The 18363-nt window shown below is 42.8% G+C and overlaps 1 protein-coding gene across 2 annotated transcripts in view; it reads right to left on the reverse strand.

The window, feature by feature from the left end:
- Positions 1–8783: 8783 nt before the first annotated feature.
- TEX11 (testis expressed 11) overlaps positions 8784–18363 on the reverse strand; it is a 383978-nt gene continuing 374398 nt past the window's right edge. The window contains exons 29-31 of one of the 2 annotated variants that reach the window (XM_055376139.2): positions 12923–13087; positions 11204–11275; positions 8784–9189 (exon numbers count right to left, since the gene is read on the reverse strand). In XM_055376139.2, coding sequence (XP_055232114.1) covers positions 9184–9189; positions 11204–11275; positions 12923–13087 — 243 coding nt within the window. In that variant the 3' untranslated portion in view covers positions 8784–9183. Of the gene's footprint in view, positions 9190–11203; positions 11276–12031; positions 12276–12922; positions 13088–18363 lie in introns of those variants that run through there. The other variant, XM_004064340.5, reaches the window with a different exon arrangement.

Raw genomic sequence — 18363 nt, forward strand, 5'->3', positions numbered from 1 at the left:
GGGTTTTCTAAATATACAATCACGTCATCTGCAAACAGGGACAATTTGGCTTCCTCTTTTCCTAATTGAATACCCTTTATTTCTTTCTCTTCCCTGATTGCCCTGGCCAGAACTTCCAACCCTATGTTGAATAGGACTGGTGAGAGAGGACATCTTTGTCTGGTGCAGGTTTTCAAAGGGAATGCTTCCATTGTTTGCCCATTCAGTATGATATTGGCTATGGGTTTGTCATAAATAGCTCTTATTATTTTGAGATACGTTCCATCAATACCTAGTTTATTGAGAGTTTTTAGCATGAAGGGCTGTTGAATTTTGTCAAATGCCTTTTCTGCATCTATTGAGATAATCATGTAGTTTTTGCCTTTGCTTCCATTTATGTGATGGATTACGTTTATTGATTTGTGTATGTTGAACCAGCCTTGTATCCCAGGGTTGAAGCCAACTTGATCTTGGTGGATAAGCTTTTTGATGTGCTGCTGGATTTGGTTTGCCAGTATTTTATTGAGGATTTTTGCATCAATGTTCATCAGGGATATTGGTCTAAAATTCTCTTTTTTTGTTGTGTCTCTGCCAGGCTTTGGTATCAGGATGATGCTGGACTCATAAAATGAGTTAGGGAGGTTTCCCTCTTTTTCTATTGATTGGAATAGTTTCAGAAAGAATGGCACCAGCTCCTTTTTGTACCTCTCGTAGAATTCGGCTGTGAATCCTTCTGGTCCTCTACATTTTTGGTTGGTAGGCTATTAATTATTGCCTCAATTTCAGAGCCTGTTATTGGTCTATTCAGAGATTCAACTTCTTCCTGGTGTAGTCTTGGGAAGGTGTATGTGTCCAGGAATTTGTCCATTTCTTCTAGATTTTCTAGTTTATTTGTGTAGAGGTGTTTATAGTATTCTCTGATGGTAGTTTGTATTTCTGGGGGATCGGTGGTGATATCCCCTTTATCATTTTTTATTGCATCTATTTGATTCTTCTCTCTTTTCTTCTTTATTAGTCTTGGTAGCGGTCTATCAATTTTGTTGATCTTTAAAAAAAAAAACCCAGCTCCTGGACTTATTGATTTTTTGAAGGGTTTTTATGTCTCTACCTCCTTCAGTTCTGCTCTGATCTTAGTTATTTCTTGCCTTCTGCTAGCTTTTGAATGTGTTTGCTCTTGCTTCTCTAGTTCTTTTAATTGTGATGTTAGGGTGTCGATTTTAGATCTTTCCTGCTTTCTCTTGTGGGCAATTAGTGCTACAAATTTGCCTCTACACACTGCTTTAAATGTGTCCCAGAGATTCTGGTATGTTGTGTCTTTGTTCTCACTGGTTTCAAGGAACATCTTTATTTCTGCCTTCATTTCATTATGTGCCCAGTAGTCATTCAGGAGCAGGTTGTTCAGTTTCCATGTAGTTGTGTAGTTTTGAGTGAGTTTCTTAATCCTGCATTCTAATTTGATTGCACTGTGGTCTGAGAGACAGTTTGTTATAATTTCTGTTCTTTTACATTTGCTGAGGAGAGCTTTACTTCCAACTATGTGGTCAATTTTGGAATAAGTGAGATGTGGTGCTGAGAAGAATGTATATTCTGTTGATTTGGGGTGGAGAGTTCTGTAGATGTCTATTAGGTCTGCTTGGTGCAGAGCTGAGTTCAAGTCCTGGATATCCTTGTTAACCTGTCTCATTGATCTGTCTAATATTTACAGTGGGGTGTTAAACTCTCCCATTATTATTGTGTGGGAGTCTAAGTCTCTTTGTAGATCTCTAAGGACTTGCTTTATGAATCTGGGTGCTCCTGTATTGGGTGCATATATATTTTAGTTAGCTCTTCTTGTTGAATTGATCCCTTTACCATTATGTAATGGCCTTGTCTCTTTTGATCTTTGTTAGTTTAAAGTCTGTTTTATCAGAGACTAGGATTATAACCCCTGCTCTTTTTTGTTTTCCATTTGCTTGGTAGATCTTCCTCCATCCTTTTATTTTGTGCCTATGTGTGTCTCTGCGTGTGAGATGGGTCTCCTGAATACAGCACACTGATGGGTCTTGAGTCTTTATCCAATTTGCTAGTTTGTGTCTTTCAATTGGGGCATTTAACCCATTTACATTTAAAGTTAATATTGTTATGTGTGAATCTGATCCCATCATTATGATGTTAGCTGGTTATTTTGCCCGTTAATTGATGCAGTTTCTTCCTAGCATCGATGGTCTTTACAATTTGGCATGTTTTTGCAGTGGCTGGTATGGATTGTTCCTTTCCATGTTGAGTGCTTCCTTCAGGAGCTCTTGTAAGGGAGGCCTGCTGGTGACAAAATCTCTCGGCATTTGTTTGTCTGTAAAGGATTTCATTTCTCTTTCACCTATGAAGCTTAGTTTGGCTGGATATGAAATTCTGGGTTGAAAACTCTTTTCTTCAAGAATGTTGAATATTGGCCCCCACTCTCTTCTGGCTTGTAGAGTTTCTGCTGAGAGATCAGCTGTTAGTCCAATGGGCTTCCCTTTGTGGGTAACCTGACCTTTCTCTCTGGCTGCCCTTAACATTGTTTCCTTCATTTCAACGTTGGTGAATCTGACAATTATATGTCTTGGGGTTGCTCTTCTAGAGGAGTATCTTAGTGGTGTTCTCGGAATTTCCCCTGAATTTGAATTCTGGCCTGCCTTATTAGGTTTGGGAAGTTTTCCTGGATAATATCCTGCAGAGTGTTTTCCAACTTGGTTCCATTCTCCCCATCACTTTCAGGTACACCAATCAGACGTAGATTTGTTTTTTTCACATAGTCCCATATTTCTTGGAGGATTTGTCTGTTTCTTTTTACTCTTTTTTCTCTAAACTTCTCTTCTCATTGCATTTCATTAATTTGATCTTCAATCACTGATACCCTTTCTTCCACTTGATCAAATTGGCTACTGAAGCTTGTGCATGTGTCACGTAGTTCTCATGCCATGGTTTTAAGCTCCATCAGGTCATTTAAGGTCTTCTCTACACTGTTTATTCTAGTTAGCCATTTGTCTAATCTTGTTTCAAGGTTTTTAGCTTCCTTGCGATGGGTTCAAACATCCTCCTTTAGCTTGGAGAAGTTTGTTGTTACCGACCTTCTGAAGACTAGTTCTGTGAACTCATCAAAGTCATTCTCTGTCCAGCTTTGTTCTGTTGCTGGCGAGGAGCTGCGACCCTTTGGAGGAGAAGAGGTGCTCTGGTTTTTAGAATTTTCAGCTTTTCTGTTCTGGTTTCTCCCCATCTTTGTGGTTTTATCTATCTTTGGTCTTTGATGATGGTGACCTACAGATGGGGTTTTGGTGTGGATGTCCTTTTTGTTGATGTTGATGCTATTTCTTTCTGTTAGTTAGTTTTCCTTCTACCAGTCAGGTCCCTCATCTGCAGGTCTGTTGGAGTTTGCTGGAGGTCCACTCCAGACCCTGTTTGCCTGGGTAACAGCCGTGGAGGCTGCAGAACAGCAAATATTGCAGAACAGCAAATATTGCTGCCTGATTCTTCCTCTGGAAGCTTCGTCTCAGAGGGGCACTCTGCTGTATGATGTGTCAATTGGCCCCCACTGGGAGATGTCTCCCAGTTAGGCTACATGGGGCTCAGGGACCCACTTGAGGAGGCAGTCTGTCTGTTCTCAGAGCTCAAACACTGTGCTTGGAGAACCACCGCTCTCTTCAGAGATGTCAGACAGTTTAAGTCTGCAGAAGTTTCTTCTGCCTTTTGTTCAGCTATGCCCTGCCCCAGAGGTGGAGTCTACAGAGGCAGGCAGGCCTTATTGAGCTGTGGTGGGCTCCACCGAGTTCGAGCTTCCTGGCCGCTTTGTTTACCTACTGAAGCCTCTGCAATGGTGGATGGCCCTCCCCCAGCCAGGCTGCCACCTTGCAGTTTGATCTCGGACTGCTGCGCTAGCAGTGAGCAAAGCTCCACGGGCATGGGACCTGCCAAGCCATGCACGGGATATAATCTCCTGGTGTGCCGTTTGCTAAGACCGTTGGAAAAGTGCAGTATTTGGGTGGGAGTGTCCCAATTTTCCAGTACAGTCTGTCACGGCTTCCCTTGGCTAGGAAAGGGAAATCCCCTGACCCCTTGTGCTTCCTGGGTGAGGTGATGTCCCACCCTGCTTCAGCAGCTCACCCTCGGTGGGCTGCACCCACTGTCCAACCAGTCCCAATGAGATGAACCAGGTACTTCAGTTGGAAATGCAGAAATCACCAGTCTTCTGAGTTGATCATGCTGGGAGCTGTAGACCAGAGCTGTTCCTATTTGGCCATCTTGGAACGGGCCTTTTTTTTTTTTTCTTTTTGAAACAAAGTCTCACTCTGTCTCACAGGCTGGAGTGCAGTGGCATGATCTCAGTTCATTGCAACTTCCGTATCCCACGTTCACACGATTCTCCTGCCTCAGCCTCCCATAGCTGATATTACAGGCACCCTCTACCATGCCCGGCTAATTTTTGTATTTTTAGTAGAGATGGGGTTTCACTATGTTGGCCAGGCTCATCTCGAACTCCTGACCTCAGGTGATCTGCCCTCCCTGGCCTCTCAAAGTGTTGGGATTACAGGTGTGAGCCACCTCGCCTGGCCTAGAAATTCTTTACTTGTCTTGCTGACGATATTACCCCTCAGAATGTAAAGAAATCAACAAGAGGGACTGTTTGCTGTTTATTACCGAATTCTGACCAATTAATGAAGAACTGATGGGTGAAGTGGAAACCTGTGGAACCATATGATGTCAGTTTGTGAGAGCATAAGACTAGACATAGTAAGGTATTTTGCCTAAGAATTTAAGAGGGCAGACTTCAAAGTTCAGAGAAAAGAAAGGTAGCATGAGGGAAAAGAGTGAGGACAGGTCTGATACATACGACTTAAAAATTTTTTTTTTTGAGACAGAGTCTCACTCTGTCACCCAGGCTGGAGTGCAGTGGTATAATCTCAGCTCACGGCAACCTCTGCCTCCCAAGGTCAAGTGATCCTCCCACCTCAGCCTTTTGAGTAGCTGGGACTACAGACACTCATCACAACACCTGGCTAAGTTTTGTATTTTGTTGTAGAGACTGGGTTTCACCATGTTGTCCAGGCTGGTCTTGAACTCCTGGGCTCAAGCAATTCACCTGCCTCAGCCTCCTAAAATGCTGGGATAACAGGTATGAACCATTGCACCTGGCCAGATGTGACTTTAAATCATGGCTATGCCATTTACCAGCTGTGTTACCTTGGTTAAGTTACTTAAACTCTCTGAGCTTCACTTTCTCACAGGAATCACTAAGGAGAAAGGGAAGAGAGTGAAAGAAGGATGGAATGAAATGGAATCACCTACTTCACAGGGTTGTTATCTAATTAAATGAGATAGCACATGTGTAAGTGCTTAGCTCTTAGTGGGTATGCATTAATTGTTAGTTTTCCTGCACTTTCTACCTGGCTGCCTTCCCAAAAGGGTTGAAAGGCTCTTAAAAACTAAATTCTGACCATATATGTGTGAATTATTTTAAGGAACACGTAAAAGGAGGGGTATTTAAAGAAAATGATGCAAATACACAGAGAGTTCTTTGTTTTGAGATGCAGTTTTGCTCCTGTTGCCCAGGCTGGAGTGCAATGGCGCAATAGCCCACCACAACCTTTGCCTCCTGGGTTCAAGCGATTCTCCTGCCTCAGCCTCCTGAGTAGCTGGGATTACAGGCATGTGCCACCATGCCTGGCCAATTTTGTATTTTTTTTTTTAGTAGAGACAGGGTTTCTCCACGTTGGTCAGGCTGGTCTTGAACTCCCGACCTCAGGTGATCTGCCCACCTTGGCCTCCCCAAGTGCTGGGATTACAGGCATGAGCCACCGCACCTGGCCGAAAGAGGGTTCTTTGATGGTGAGACATTAAAAAGGTAGAAAGAAGAGCATCTGACCAAGGAAGAATATAAGATGGTAAGATGGAACTGCCCGAGTCATGTCAGGAAGGCCTGGCCCAAAATGAGCTAATGCTAGGAGTCAAAAAAACAGAGGCCAAGTTAGTTGGTGTAGCGCACCAGCATGGCACATGTACACATATGTAACTAACCTGCACAATGTGCACATGTACCCTAAAACTTAAAGTATAATAAAAAAAAAAACAGAGGCCATTTACATCTTAGTTTGCATCAAAAAACAAATCAAGGAAGCCTTCAAGTCCATTTGGGGCACATAGTATGTTTTAGTTATGATTAGTTTTTTAAATTATAAAAGTAATATAAGCACATGTAAAAAAAATTCCAATAGTACCACAGGGTATAAAATGAAAAATAAAATGGTGCAATGCTTACCAGACAACAAAGATAAATATGACCCTGTAATTCCTACTTTGCTTTGGTCTTCTCTGCCATCCAAACTCTGAACATTAGATTGGAAAGGGTCAAGTAGACATTGGCAAGAGGCAACTGGGGATCATGGTAAGTAAGAAAGCACCAAGGTGCTTTAAATAAGTCTCTTGACCTGGACAAATTGTATGTCAGGATGTTGAGAGAACCTGTAGTGAGATCGCTAAACTGGTGTTTGTAACCTTTGGGGAATCATGGGGAATGAGAGATGCCCCAAAGCCTAGAGAAGGATTATGCTTTTCTTTTTTTGAGATGAAGTCTTGCTCTGTTGCCCAGGCTGGAGTGCAGTGCTGTGATCTCGGCTCACTGCAAGCTATGCCTCCTGGGTTCACACCATTCTCCTGCCTCAGCCTCCCGAGTAGCTGGGACTACAAGCACCCGCCACCACACCCAGCTAATTTTTTTGTATTTTTAGTAGAGACGGGGTTTCTCCATGTTAGCCAGGATGGTCTTGATCTCCTGACCTCGTGATCTGCCCGCCTCGGCCTCCCAAAGTGCTGGGATTACAGGGGTGAGCCACTGCACCCGGCCCCCCTCTTTTTTTTTTTTTTTGGAAGAAGATAGATTTCACAAGCTTTAGACAAGAAGGTTTCATCTTAATCCCAAGCAAGTTTCTGGAATACGTTATTGGAAGGAATGGTTTGCACGAGAGTCTTTAGAGGGGAGCTAGTGATCACAAAGAGTTTATAAACCCTTTACCTAAGAATAGCTTAAGACAGAGTAAGCTCATTTTCTTTTCTGAAATGAGCTTAGTAAATCAACATAAATGGGTAAAGCTTCGAAAATAGGTAAAGTGTAGCTGGGTTCCAGCAAGGCATTGACAAAAATCACTCATGACATTCTTGTGAAAAGGCTGGAAAAGTGTAGATAGTACAATTATTGAGCAGGCAAATGATCATCCCAAAGTCTGCTATTAACAGATCAATGTTTAAGCTATTTATATACTAGTTTATTACCTATTGCCCCCACTAGAATGTAAGCTCTTTGAAGGAGAGACTTGGTCCTCTATTTTGTTCACCACTTTATCTCTTGTACCATGAAGTGTCCAGTCCATTAGCAGGAAGTGTTCAGGAAATATTTGTTGTGTGAATGAAATAACCCAGAAGTAAGACTGCAAAGCACTTCACCAAGCTCTGTCTCAGCCCTCTCCTGTTCAGTGTTTTATCATATACTTGGTTAAAGCCACTAGCTGGCATGCTGATCAAATGTGCAGATGATGTCAACCGGAGAGGGATAAGTAACATACTTAAAGACAGACTCCGCATCCAAAAAGATTAGCTGGCAAGAGCAATTTAATAGTGATACAATAAATTAGATGGTTTTGTTGTTGTTGTTGTTGTTGTTGTTGTTTGTTTTTTTGAGATGGAGTTTCGCTCGTTGCCCAGGCTTGAGTGCAATGGCACGATCTCGGCTCACTGTAACCTCCGCCTCCCAGGTTCCAGCGATTCTCCTGCCTCAGCCTCCCGAGTAGCTGGGATTATAGGCATGCGCCACCACATCCGGCTAATTTTTGTATTTTTAGTAGAGACGGGGTTTCTCCATGTTGGTCAGGCTGGTCTCAAACTCCGACCTCAGGGGATCCGCCTGCCTCGGCCTCCCAAAGAGCTGGAATTACAGGCATGAGCCACCACACCCAGCCAATTAGATGTTTTAAAAACTGGAAGTAGGCCGGACATGGCGGCTCATGCCTGCAATCCTAACATTTTGGGAAGCTGAAGCAGGAAGATCACTTGAGCTCAGGAGTTTGAGACCAGTCTGGACAACATAGTGAGACCTCGTCTCTACTAAAAATAATAATAAAAAAAATTAGCTAATCATGGTGGTGCACGCCTGTGGTCCCCACTACTCGGGAGGCTGAGGCAGGAGGATCGCTTGAGCCTGGGAGTTTGAAGCTGCAGTGAGCTATGATTGAGCCACTGCACTGTGGCCTGGGTGACAGAGCAAAATGCTGTTTCAAAAACAAACACAAAAACCTGGAAGTACAAGCAGAGACATTAATTAATGGCCATATGTGTAGAAAAAAAGACTTAGAAGTTTTCATTCTTCTTTCAACAAATATTTATTGGAAGTACCAGGCAGGCCAGGTACAGTGGCTCACACCTGTAATCCCAGCACACTGGGAGGCAGAGACGGGCAGATCATTTGAGCTCAGGAGTTCGAGAGCAGCCTGGGCAACATGGTGAAATCCCGTCTCTACAAAAAATAGAAAAATTAGCCGAGTGTGGTGGCACTCCTCTGTAGTCCCAGCTACTTGGAAGACTGAGATGGGAGGATCATTTGAGCCCAGGAGGCGGAGGTTGCAGTGAGCTGAGATCGCACCACTGCCCTCCAGCCTGGGCAACAGAGCAGGACCCTATCTCAAAAAAAAAAAAAAAGCATGCCAGGCACTGTGCTAGACCCTGGGATTATACAATGGTGAGGAAAACACAACATCTTCTCTCATGGAGCTTAAAGACTATTGAGGGAAATGGACATTAATCAAATTATTCCACAAACAAATGTATTTATTTTAAGCTGTGAAGAATAAAACAATGCTGAGAGCATAGAATAAGAGAACCTGACCTAGTTAGGGAAAGTTTTTCCGAGGAACTGACACATGAGCCGACTTCTCAAAGATAAGTAGGAGCAAACTAAGGTGAAGGCAGGGAAGAGCAAACAGTGAGCCTGGTGAGTCAACAACATGAAGGGCCTGCTTCGATGCCATGTGGTTTCTTTCCCTTCTCCTCGGCGCGGTGGGGGTCAGGGTCAGGGCCTGGTGGCAGGTTCAGCTAGAGACTCAGCTTGCTTGCTCTCTAGACTGGCGGCTCCCTTGATAAGTTGGCCAGAGTGTTCACTGGGGCTTGGGCCAAAGGGGCAGCCTCTTGGTCAGGTTGGTGAGGTTAGGGCTGGGGAGACAACCAAAATGAGTAGGAGATTGGGATCATACAGAGAGAATGAGCCAATAAGTGAATATCGGAGGTTAATCAGCCAGGCTTCTCAATGTTGAAAGAGTTACAAATAGGGAAAGGGGAGAAAGCTAGAATAAATCCACTGGTGTTGGATTGAAAATGGAGCTATCATCAGCCAGGTGCGGTGGCTCATGCTTATAATCCCAGCATTTTGGGAGGCCGAGGTGGGTGGATCTCCTGAGGTCAGGAGTTCGAGACTAGCCTGGCCAACATGGCGAAATCTCGTCTCTACTAAAAATACAAAAATTAGCCAGGCGTGGTGGCACACGCCTGTAGTCTCAGCTACTTGGGAGGTTGAGGCAGGAGAATCGCTTGAACCCGGGAGGCAGAGGTTGCAGTGTGCCAAGGTAGTGCCATTGCACTCCAGCCTGGGCGACACAGCAAGACTCTGTCTAAAAAAAAAAAAAAAGAAAGAAAAGAAAATGGAGCTATCAGTATGAACTCATGATTTTCTATGTGTGCATGTATACGTATACATTCATCTATACGTATGTACACATACACACATTTATTTCCCAGCTCTGTCCACTGAGAGGACCTAGAAATAATGTCACCCTCGTAACAATGAGTACACCTCTAGGACCCAGATCTTGGACACTACCACTCTGTTATAAGGCATCATGGCTCCTTGGAGAAATGACTGATTCTGGGTCTGGCACAGGGAAAGTACAAGATAAGCTCTGGTGCATCTTATTGTGCCACAAAATAAGGAAGTGCTGAAAGAATGATGGGGACATGTCAAATGGGGGTAGGACCCAGCTTTGGGCAGCAAAATAAATAATGATAATGGCTTATAACCCATTTAATAAAACAGGAATCCATTAGTCTGTACCAAAATGTATTTTAAAAACATGAATAAATGGGGGAGAAGAAAAACCTCTACCTTACCAATGCCAACTAATAAATGAAGAAGGAATGATGGAAGCAGAAAAATCAACATTTAGCAACCATCACAGTACAAATGTTCAGGCAAGAATCACCAATGGATGCTAAAACTAGTGGTGAAAGTTTAATGAGGAATGTGGTATTTACTTAGTCTCAAACTATCTTCCACCAAGTACCTCATAATTAATTATTAACCACTAAGTACAAAATATTTAGCAACTGACTTTACATTGGAGAGACCTGGCAGACATCTTCTTAACTTCAGTAACAGGGCAAATTGACATTGTGTGCTTGCTGGTATGATGCACTGAGAACACATCATTTTTTTGTGGTATGCCTACCCAAAATGCATAAACTGAAGCTAATCATTAGGAAACATCAGAATCACCTAAATTGAGGTGCATGGTACAAAGTAATTAGCCTGTACTCTTCAAAAATGTCAAGGTCATAAAAGATAAGGAAAGATTGAGGAATCATTTCAGTTTGTAGGAGATGGTAGAGGCATGACAACTAAATACAACTTATAATCCTGAACTTAGGAAGGACTTTACTAAGTTAATCAATCAGTGAAATTTGAATGCGGTCTGTGGATTAGATGGTAGAATTGAATCATTGTTAATTTCCTAATTTTGATGGTTGTACTGTGGTTATGTAAGAGAGTATCCCTGTTTTTATGAAATACTCACTGAAGCGTTAAGGGGAAATGGGGCAGGATGTCTGCAAATTAATCTCAACTGGTTCAGAAAGAAACTGAGAGAGTGACAGGAAGGCAATGTGGTAAAAAATAAATAGAGAAGCTGGATAAAGGGTGTATGTCAATTCTTTGTGCTTGGTTGCAACTTTTCTTAAGTCTGAAACTATGTCAAAATCAAAAGTTTAAAAATGTTAATACAAATCAACTGGAGGAAAAAGGTAGTGTAATCTTATGGTACACTAATGCCAGTCTACCCAGAAAGAGGCTGCTCAACTGTATTGGTCAGGCCTCACTGGAACATGGGGCTTGGCTTTTGGAAGGTGAGGTGACCAGATCACATGAGGAACAACTAAGGGGTCTGAGGATGTTTACCTCGAAGGAGAAAAAGCCTGGAGGACAAAGATAGGCCTGGCTTCTGTCTTCAGAGGCATCTCCAAGGGGCATCTGTGACACAGGAAGCAGATTTGTTATAGGGAGACAGACTTCTGTTTAGTATGAGGTAGGACATTTTACCAATTAGAGAGCAAAATAGGTGGGTTCAGCTATCTCAGGAGTTCCCTGTCATGGGATAAGTTCCTTTTTTTGTTTTTCGAGATGGAGTCTTGCTCTGTCACCTAGGCTGGCGTACAGTGGCTCGATCTCAGCTCACTGCAACCTCTGCCTCCTGGGTTCAAACGATTCTCCTGCCTCAGCCTCCTGAGTAGCTGGGACTACAGGCACGTGCCACCATGCCTGGCTATTTTTTTTTTTTTTTGTATTTTTAGTAGAGATGGCCTTTTGCCATGTTGGCCAGGCTGGTCTTGAACTCCTGGCCTCAAGTGATCTGCCCACCTCAGCCTCCCAAAGTGCTGGGATTACAGGCAAAAGCCACTACGCCTGGCCTGGAATAAGTTCTGTTAGAAACTGGGCAACGGATTCTCAAGGATGTTAGAGAGAGATTTCATGAATCAGATAAATGCTGGCCCTGGTGACCACTAAGGTCCTTCCAAATAAGAGTCTGGGATTCTTTGATATCTTCAGGGATTAGGAATTTGAGCACTTTGGGAATAAAATGCAATCTGTGTTGAACTGGGATGAACATTCTCTTTTGTTCAGATGGGGCATAAACCATCTTGCTCTCACATGGTCTATTTCAATATCATCCTGAGCACTTTGGAAAATTCATTTGTCCCCCAGAAATGAGCTGGTCACCAAGGTAAATTCAGCATGCTTTTATTTTAGAAAGTTTATTCAACAACATGAAAACAGGGTCTGAGCAAACAGAAACAAAAGCTCAAGAGAAACTCTGGCAAAAATTTAAACAGTCAGCATCTCGGGACAATGTATCTTCTTCATGTGGCCATGAGCTTGCCTAATCTGACTTGCTCCAGTAGCCATGTTCATGAAAAACTGGGCCCTTGTTGTTACTCAATGCTTCCACAAGCTGACTATACAGCATATTCATCTGGGAAAGAGAACAACAAATAGATTTCTTGAGGGGAAAAAGAAATGTGGGAAAGCTTCCCAGACCCACGGTGATGGCATGAAAGTCTAACCGTTACCTTCGGAGATCTGAAGCATCTCAGATTTGGGGAGAAAATACAGTCCTCTCTTGAGGAAAAGGAATCCCCTATTATAAGGGAGAAGATACTTAACTATAAAATATCCTTTGCTCTTATTTGGTAACAAGGCTTTTTCTCTACCAAACCTCTCCTGGTTAGCCAATGGCCCAGAACTCTGCAACTGAGAATAGTTCCTGGAGAAAGTGCCTTTTTCAACAGTTATTGCTTTGAGCAGAGGCCAGTCCTTTCCCACATGCACTGGCACTGACAGTGATGCATCTTTCCAGAGCTCACTCTTGGCATTCCTCTTAATTAGATTCCATTTGCTATCCTTAAATTTCCCCCTGTTCTCTGTCCTTCTTGGTTTTTGCTCTAAGGAATTACTGTTTATGGTCTCCTGATTCTTGAAGTTATGTGGAACCATTGAGAGGAACAATGAGCAAGATCCTTTCCTAGCCAAGGAGGATGGGGTTGAGTCCTTGTGGAGAGCCCAGCCATAACCTCTTGCCCCCTAGGTCATGTCATCTGCCCTAGCCCTCTCCCTCCTTACCTGAGTTTCATAGCTTTCCTTGAAGGAGGTAAGGTGGTTAAGGAAACGCAAGGCCAGGCCACACCACTTTTCAGCAGATACATACTTTCTCCTGCTAAACATAAGTACTCCGGTATTCCAGGACTTGACCATCAGCCAGAGAATCTCCATTTCTGGGTAGTCTTTCTGAAATTCAAGAACAGAAATTTTGCAGTTATTACTGTCACAGTTCATTGTGGCACTACCTGTATCCATGCTATGTCCCTTTATTACTAAACAAACAATAGGAGCTCTGCTGATGTTTAGGAAGGTCTGTGCTCCTGGAGAGTGTAGGAGGAGAGCACTTTGAAGGTTTGTCAGCTGTAGAATGTTCCATAGCAAGATCTCATGAAGAGACGTAAACCGAGGTCCTCTCTGACTGAAGGAAAGAATTAGAAAGATTCCTAATCTTCCTGAGGCACGAGAAAAACCTGCATAACTGTTTGGGGCTTCCCTTGATTCTGTCTTCAGTCAATTACCTCCCTAATACCTACCTCTACTTTTCGGATAAGGTTGTCAAGAAGCAGTTTTATTGAATTTCTTAATTTCTGTCACCAGAATTAGTCCATATTCGGAGTAGAAATTATATTCATCTTCAGAGTTAACGATATCTACCTAGCTATGAACACAGCACACATTTCTAAGATGGTCCCTTAGCCTTATCAGTGGTCTTTAACATGACTAATCACAAGATTATATTTGCTTCTTCACAATACTTTGCAATAGTGAAAAGTATTAGTCTAAGAAGCTACTTTCTTGGTTCTTGCATAGGAGATGGAACACAAAGAAAGCATTCATGTTAAAGCCCCAGAAGGGAGAAATGTGATAGGAGACACATTAGGCAGCAGCTTTTTGAGAGTGTCAAGAATGCTGTCTCAGCTGTCATCCTTTCATTCATTTCGATCCAAAAAGAAATTACTGTACATAAAACACTGTGATAATGAGGGCACTAAGAGGGAAAAGACAAAACTTTTATCCTAAAGGTTGTGCAGTGCTTTTGGGGACACAAGGCATCCACATGTAAAGACGACTTCACAAGGTATGTGATTAAGAGACACAAACATTAGGTGCTCTCATTCAGTTAAAGAAATGAGCACTAGGATATTCCAGTCAGAGGCGGTCTAGTCTCTGCTTGAAACACTACCCCTCATCCTTGTCCACTTCATAGACTTATACTTTTTCTTCAAATTCACAAGCACAGTTAGTTGTCTGCTCCCACAGTGAGCTTTCCATTCCTCTAATATAACTTATGTTATATTATTTTGAAATGCTATGTATTTATCTCCTCCAGACTATTGAGTTCCTTGAGGTACAGGGAATTTTTCCTGTGCATTTTTGTATCTTCAGAGTCCAGCACTGTGCCTGGCACATAAGAGGCACAACAGATGTTTGCTGAATGAATGAATGAACAAATGAATCAATATCCAGTCAGATGCCACCTCCTCAGTGAGGATTTCCCTGGCTCTCCACAATTTCTTGCTCAAACCTCTTTGCCCCTCTGCTACTTTGTTCACAGCACCATAATAGTACTTTGAACACTGTACTGCCTGTCTCCCCCACTAGGCAGGGAGCCCCTTAAAGGTAAAATGACATTTGCCTTTGCTTGGCACAGTGTCTGATACAGGGTATGAGTGTTGTGATTTTAATGTTGTGAATGAAAAAAATGACTTAAACAAACAAACAAACATGATCTTAGGGTAGATGAGTAGGATCTACATATACAGAGATTATATGAAATGTGCAGAATAGGCAAAGCCATAGAGACAGAAAGGAGATTTGTGGTTGCCAGGGGCTGGGGAAGGGAGGTATGGGGAAGGACTGCTAATGGGTATAGAGTTTCTTTTGGGGATGATGAAAACGTTCTAGAATTAGATAATGGTGATGGTTGTACAATCTTGTGAATATACTATAACTCACTGAACTGTATACCTTAATGTGAGTTTTATGATATATGAACTAAATCTCAATTAAAAAGAAAAATATAGATATTCAGAGAAAGAGAAGGGCATTCCATGTGGGTAGAACAGAATAAATGAAGACTTGGATTGTACTTGAGAACAAGCATGTCTTAGGAAGACCAAGAGTTCTTTGGCCTCAGCAGACGATTTATGTAGAGGAGTTAACGGGAAATAAGACTGGAAATGTAGGATGGGGCTTCCTAAGCCTTTCCTCAATGTTCTTCCTCAGAACACTAGTGTCATGAGAAATGTTAACAGATGGTCTATGAAAATAGAGTTCTTTAGTCAAATACATTTTGGAAATGCCGCATTCTATATATCACCCTTTTGGAGCATTATAATGCACATTAGTTCACTGAAAGTTTAGGGAAGTTTTACAGTAAAGAAACCATGGAACTTTGTCTAATCCAGGGTATGTGGAACGTTTGCTAACATCTTGTGGGCTGGAGTGTTAAGGGTTTTTGCATTACAGGCTTCAGATTTTGAAATTTATCCTGCTGGCAACAGGAAGGCACTGAAACTTTTTGAGAAGGAGAGTGATATGATGAAAGTGTAGTTTTAATAAGATAGAAATGCCAGTGGTGTTTAGAACAGACCTCCGTGTGGGAAAACACAGACAGGGAGACGTGTTTAAAGGGAGTTATGGCCTGGCGCAGTGGCTCACACCTGTAATCCCAGCACTTTGGGAGGCCAAGGGGGGGCAGATCACCTGAGGTCGGGAGTTCGAGACCAGCCTGAGAAACCCCATCTCTACTAAAAATACAAAATAGCTGGGTGTGATGGCGCATGCCTGTAATCCCAGCTACTCGGGAGGCTGAGGCAGGAGAATCGCTTGAACCCAGGAGGCGGAGGTTGTGGTGAGCCGAGATTGTGCCACTGCACTCCAGCCTGGGCAACAAGAGTGAAACTCCAAACTCCATCTCAAAAAATAAAATAAAGGCCCGGCGTGGTGGCTTGTGCCTGTAATCCCAGCACTTTGGGAGGCCGAGGCGGGCAGATCACGAGGTCAGGAGATCAAGAACATCCTGGCTAACACGGTGAAACCCTGTCTCTACTAAAAATACAAAACATTAGCCGGGCGTGGTGGCAGGCACCTGTAGTCCCAGCTACTCGGAAGGCTGAGGCAGGAGAATGGCGTGAACCTGGGAGGCGGAGCTTGAAGTGAGCCAAGATCGCACCACTGCACTCCAGCCTGGGCGACAGGGCGAGATTCTGTCTCAAAAAAATAAATAAATGAAAATAAAAATAAAAATAAAATAAAATAAAATAAAATAAAAGGAGTTGTGTGATCTAAGAATGAAGTGATGAGGGTCAGAACTAAAATAGTGACAATTTAGATGGACAGATGTAAGAATCATTTAAAGGAAGAATCAGTAGAACTTGGTAACTGATTTGATATGGGGAATGACAGGTCAAGTGAAAATGGCTCTAAGGTATGTAGTTTGAATGGCTGAAAGAATGCTGGCATCGTTGAAAGAAAAAATTGAAGGACATGTTTCTGGGGATAAGGGATAAAGACAACAATAAGTTCTATTTTAAACATGTTGGCTTGAGGTAACTCTGGAGATAAGCAGGCTGTTGCAGATATGGATTGGAACTCAGGTAATAGTTAAAGTGTATTAATTCACTTAAAGGGCAGAGTACAGAATACAGAGTAGCAAAGAGTAGAGAATATTGGAAATGTTCATAGTTGGGTGGTAAGAGGGAAAAGAATGCAGAGGAGTGGCGAGAAAATAAAGGACAAAGGAAAACAGAATTTCAATAAGGAGGCAGTGGTCAATAACGAAGGCCAGGGAAAAGAGACCATCATATTTGCCTAGACGGTGGTAATTTGTGGTCTTGTAAAGTGTGGCTGACAGTGCAGAATGTGAGGGAAAGAGTGGCTCAAGATGAGGACAGATAGGTTAGTAGGATCTTGTATACCACATTCAAGATTTTGGTCTTTATTTTAAGAGCAATGGGAAACTACTAAAGAGGATTTCAAAAGGTCATGCATACTCAAAAATGTAAAAGATTGGCTGGGCATGGTGGATCACACCTGTAATCCCAGGACTTTGGGAGGCCGAGGTGGGCGGATCACGAGGTCAAGAGATCGAGACCATCCTGGCCAACATGGTGAAACCTCATCTCTACTAAAAATACAAAAATTAGCTGGGCGTGGTGGCGGGTGCCTGTAGTCCCAGCTACCGGGGAGGCTGAGGCAGGGGAATCGCTTGAACCTGGGAGGCAGAGGTTGCAGTGAGCCGAGATTGCACCACTGCACTCCAGCCTGGCGACAGAGCGAGACTCCATCTCAAAAAAAAAAAAAAAAAAAAAAAGTAAAAGATCACCTTGGTTGCTGGGCAAAGAAAGGAAGGAAGAAAGCAAGAGTAGATGCGAGACCAGTTAAAAGGTTCCTGGGATCACTAAAGTAGCTAAGATAAAAGGTGTGTAACTTGAACTAGGTTACTGATGGTGAAAGATAGGAGGAAGTACATGAATTTGAGAGATATTTGGGAGGTCAAATTGATAGTACTTGGTGATAGATTAGAAGTGGGAGTGAGGGAGGTGCTGAGGATGACGCCTAGATGTCTGGCTTGGGCAACCAGAAGAATGATGGTGTCATCCAATGAGTTAGGGAACACTCGAGTTTTATTTTAATTTGCATTAGTTGCCCTCATGCCCAGCATTGCTTATGAAAATCATTAATCCTCAATAAAGAAATGCATCCACACAGCTACTGACCTGAAAGCCACATGGACTTGCCTACGTGTAATACAAATCAATGTCAGCAAACTGAGGTGTTTGCTCTGATGGTTTTTGGGGCCACATATTTGAAACCAGTTTTCTCTGTCCTCAACATCTTAATACATATGGCAGCCACGTAGATCTCTAACTGAATTGTAGGTATTCTGGAGCACAAATGCCTGTCCTTTTAGGCTCTCCATAGATTCCCAAAGTAAATAGTATGTGCGTCAGCTTTATTAAGATACAATTAAAAAAAATACCACAGTTTACCTAAAGTGTACAATACGGTGGTTTTTAGTATATTCACAGTATTCACAGAGTTCTGCCACCATCACCACAATCAATTATGGAATATTTTCATTCCTCCAAAAGGAAAGCCCATGCCCATTGGCTCCATATTCCCCCTGCCCCCAGCCAATATCCTTCCATTTCCTCTCAATCTCCCCCCCACCCCACTAAGCCCTGGGCAACCACTACTCTCATTTCTGTCTCTTATAGATTGGCCTTTTCTGGACATTTAAGATAAATGGGGCCAGGCAGTATGTGGGCCCTTGTGACTGACATCTTTCACTTACCATGTTTTCAAGGTTTATCCATGTTGTAGCACGTGTTAGTACTTCATTCCTTTCAATGGCCAAATAGTATTCCATTGAATGGAAATACCACATTTTGTTTACCCATTCATTGGCTAACAGACATTCAGGCTGTTTCCATTTTGGGCTATACGAATAACTTTGC

This window comes from Gorilla gorilla, chromosome X (assembly GCF_029281585.2).
Source record: "Gorilla gorilla gorilla isolate KB3781 chromosome X, NHGRI_mGorGor1-v2.1_pri, whole genome shotgun sequence".
NCBI classification, from domain to species: domain Eukaryota; kingdom Metazoa; phylum Chordata; class Mammalia; order Primates; family Hominidae; genus Gorilla; species Gorilla gorilla.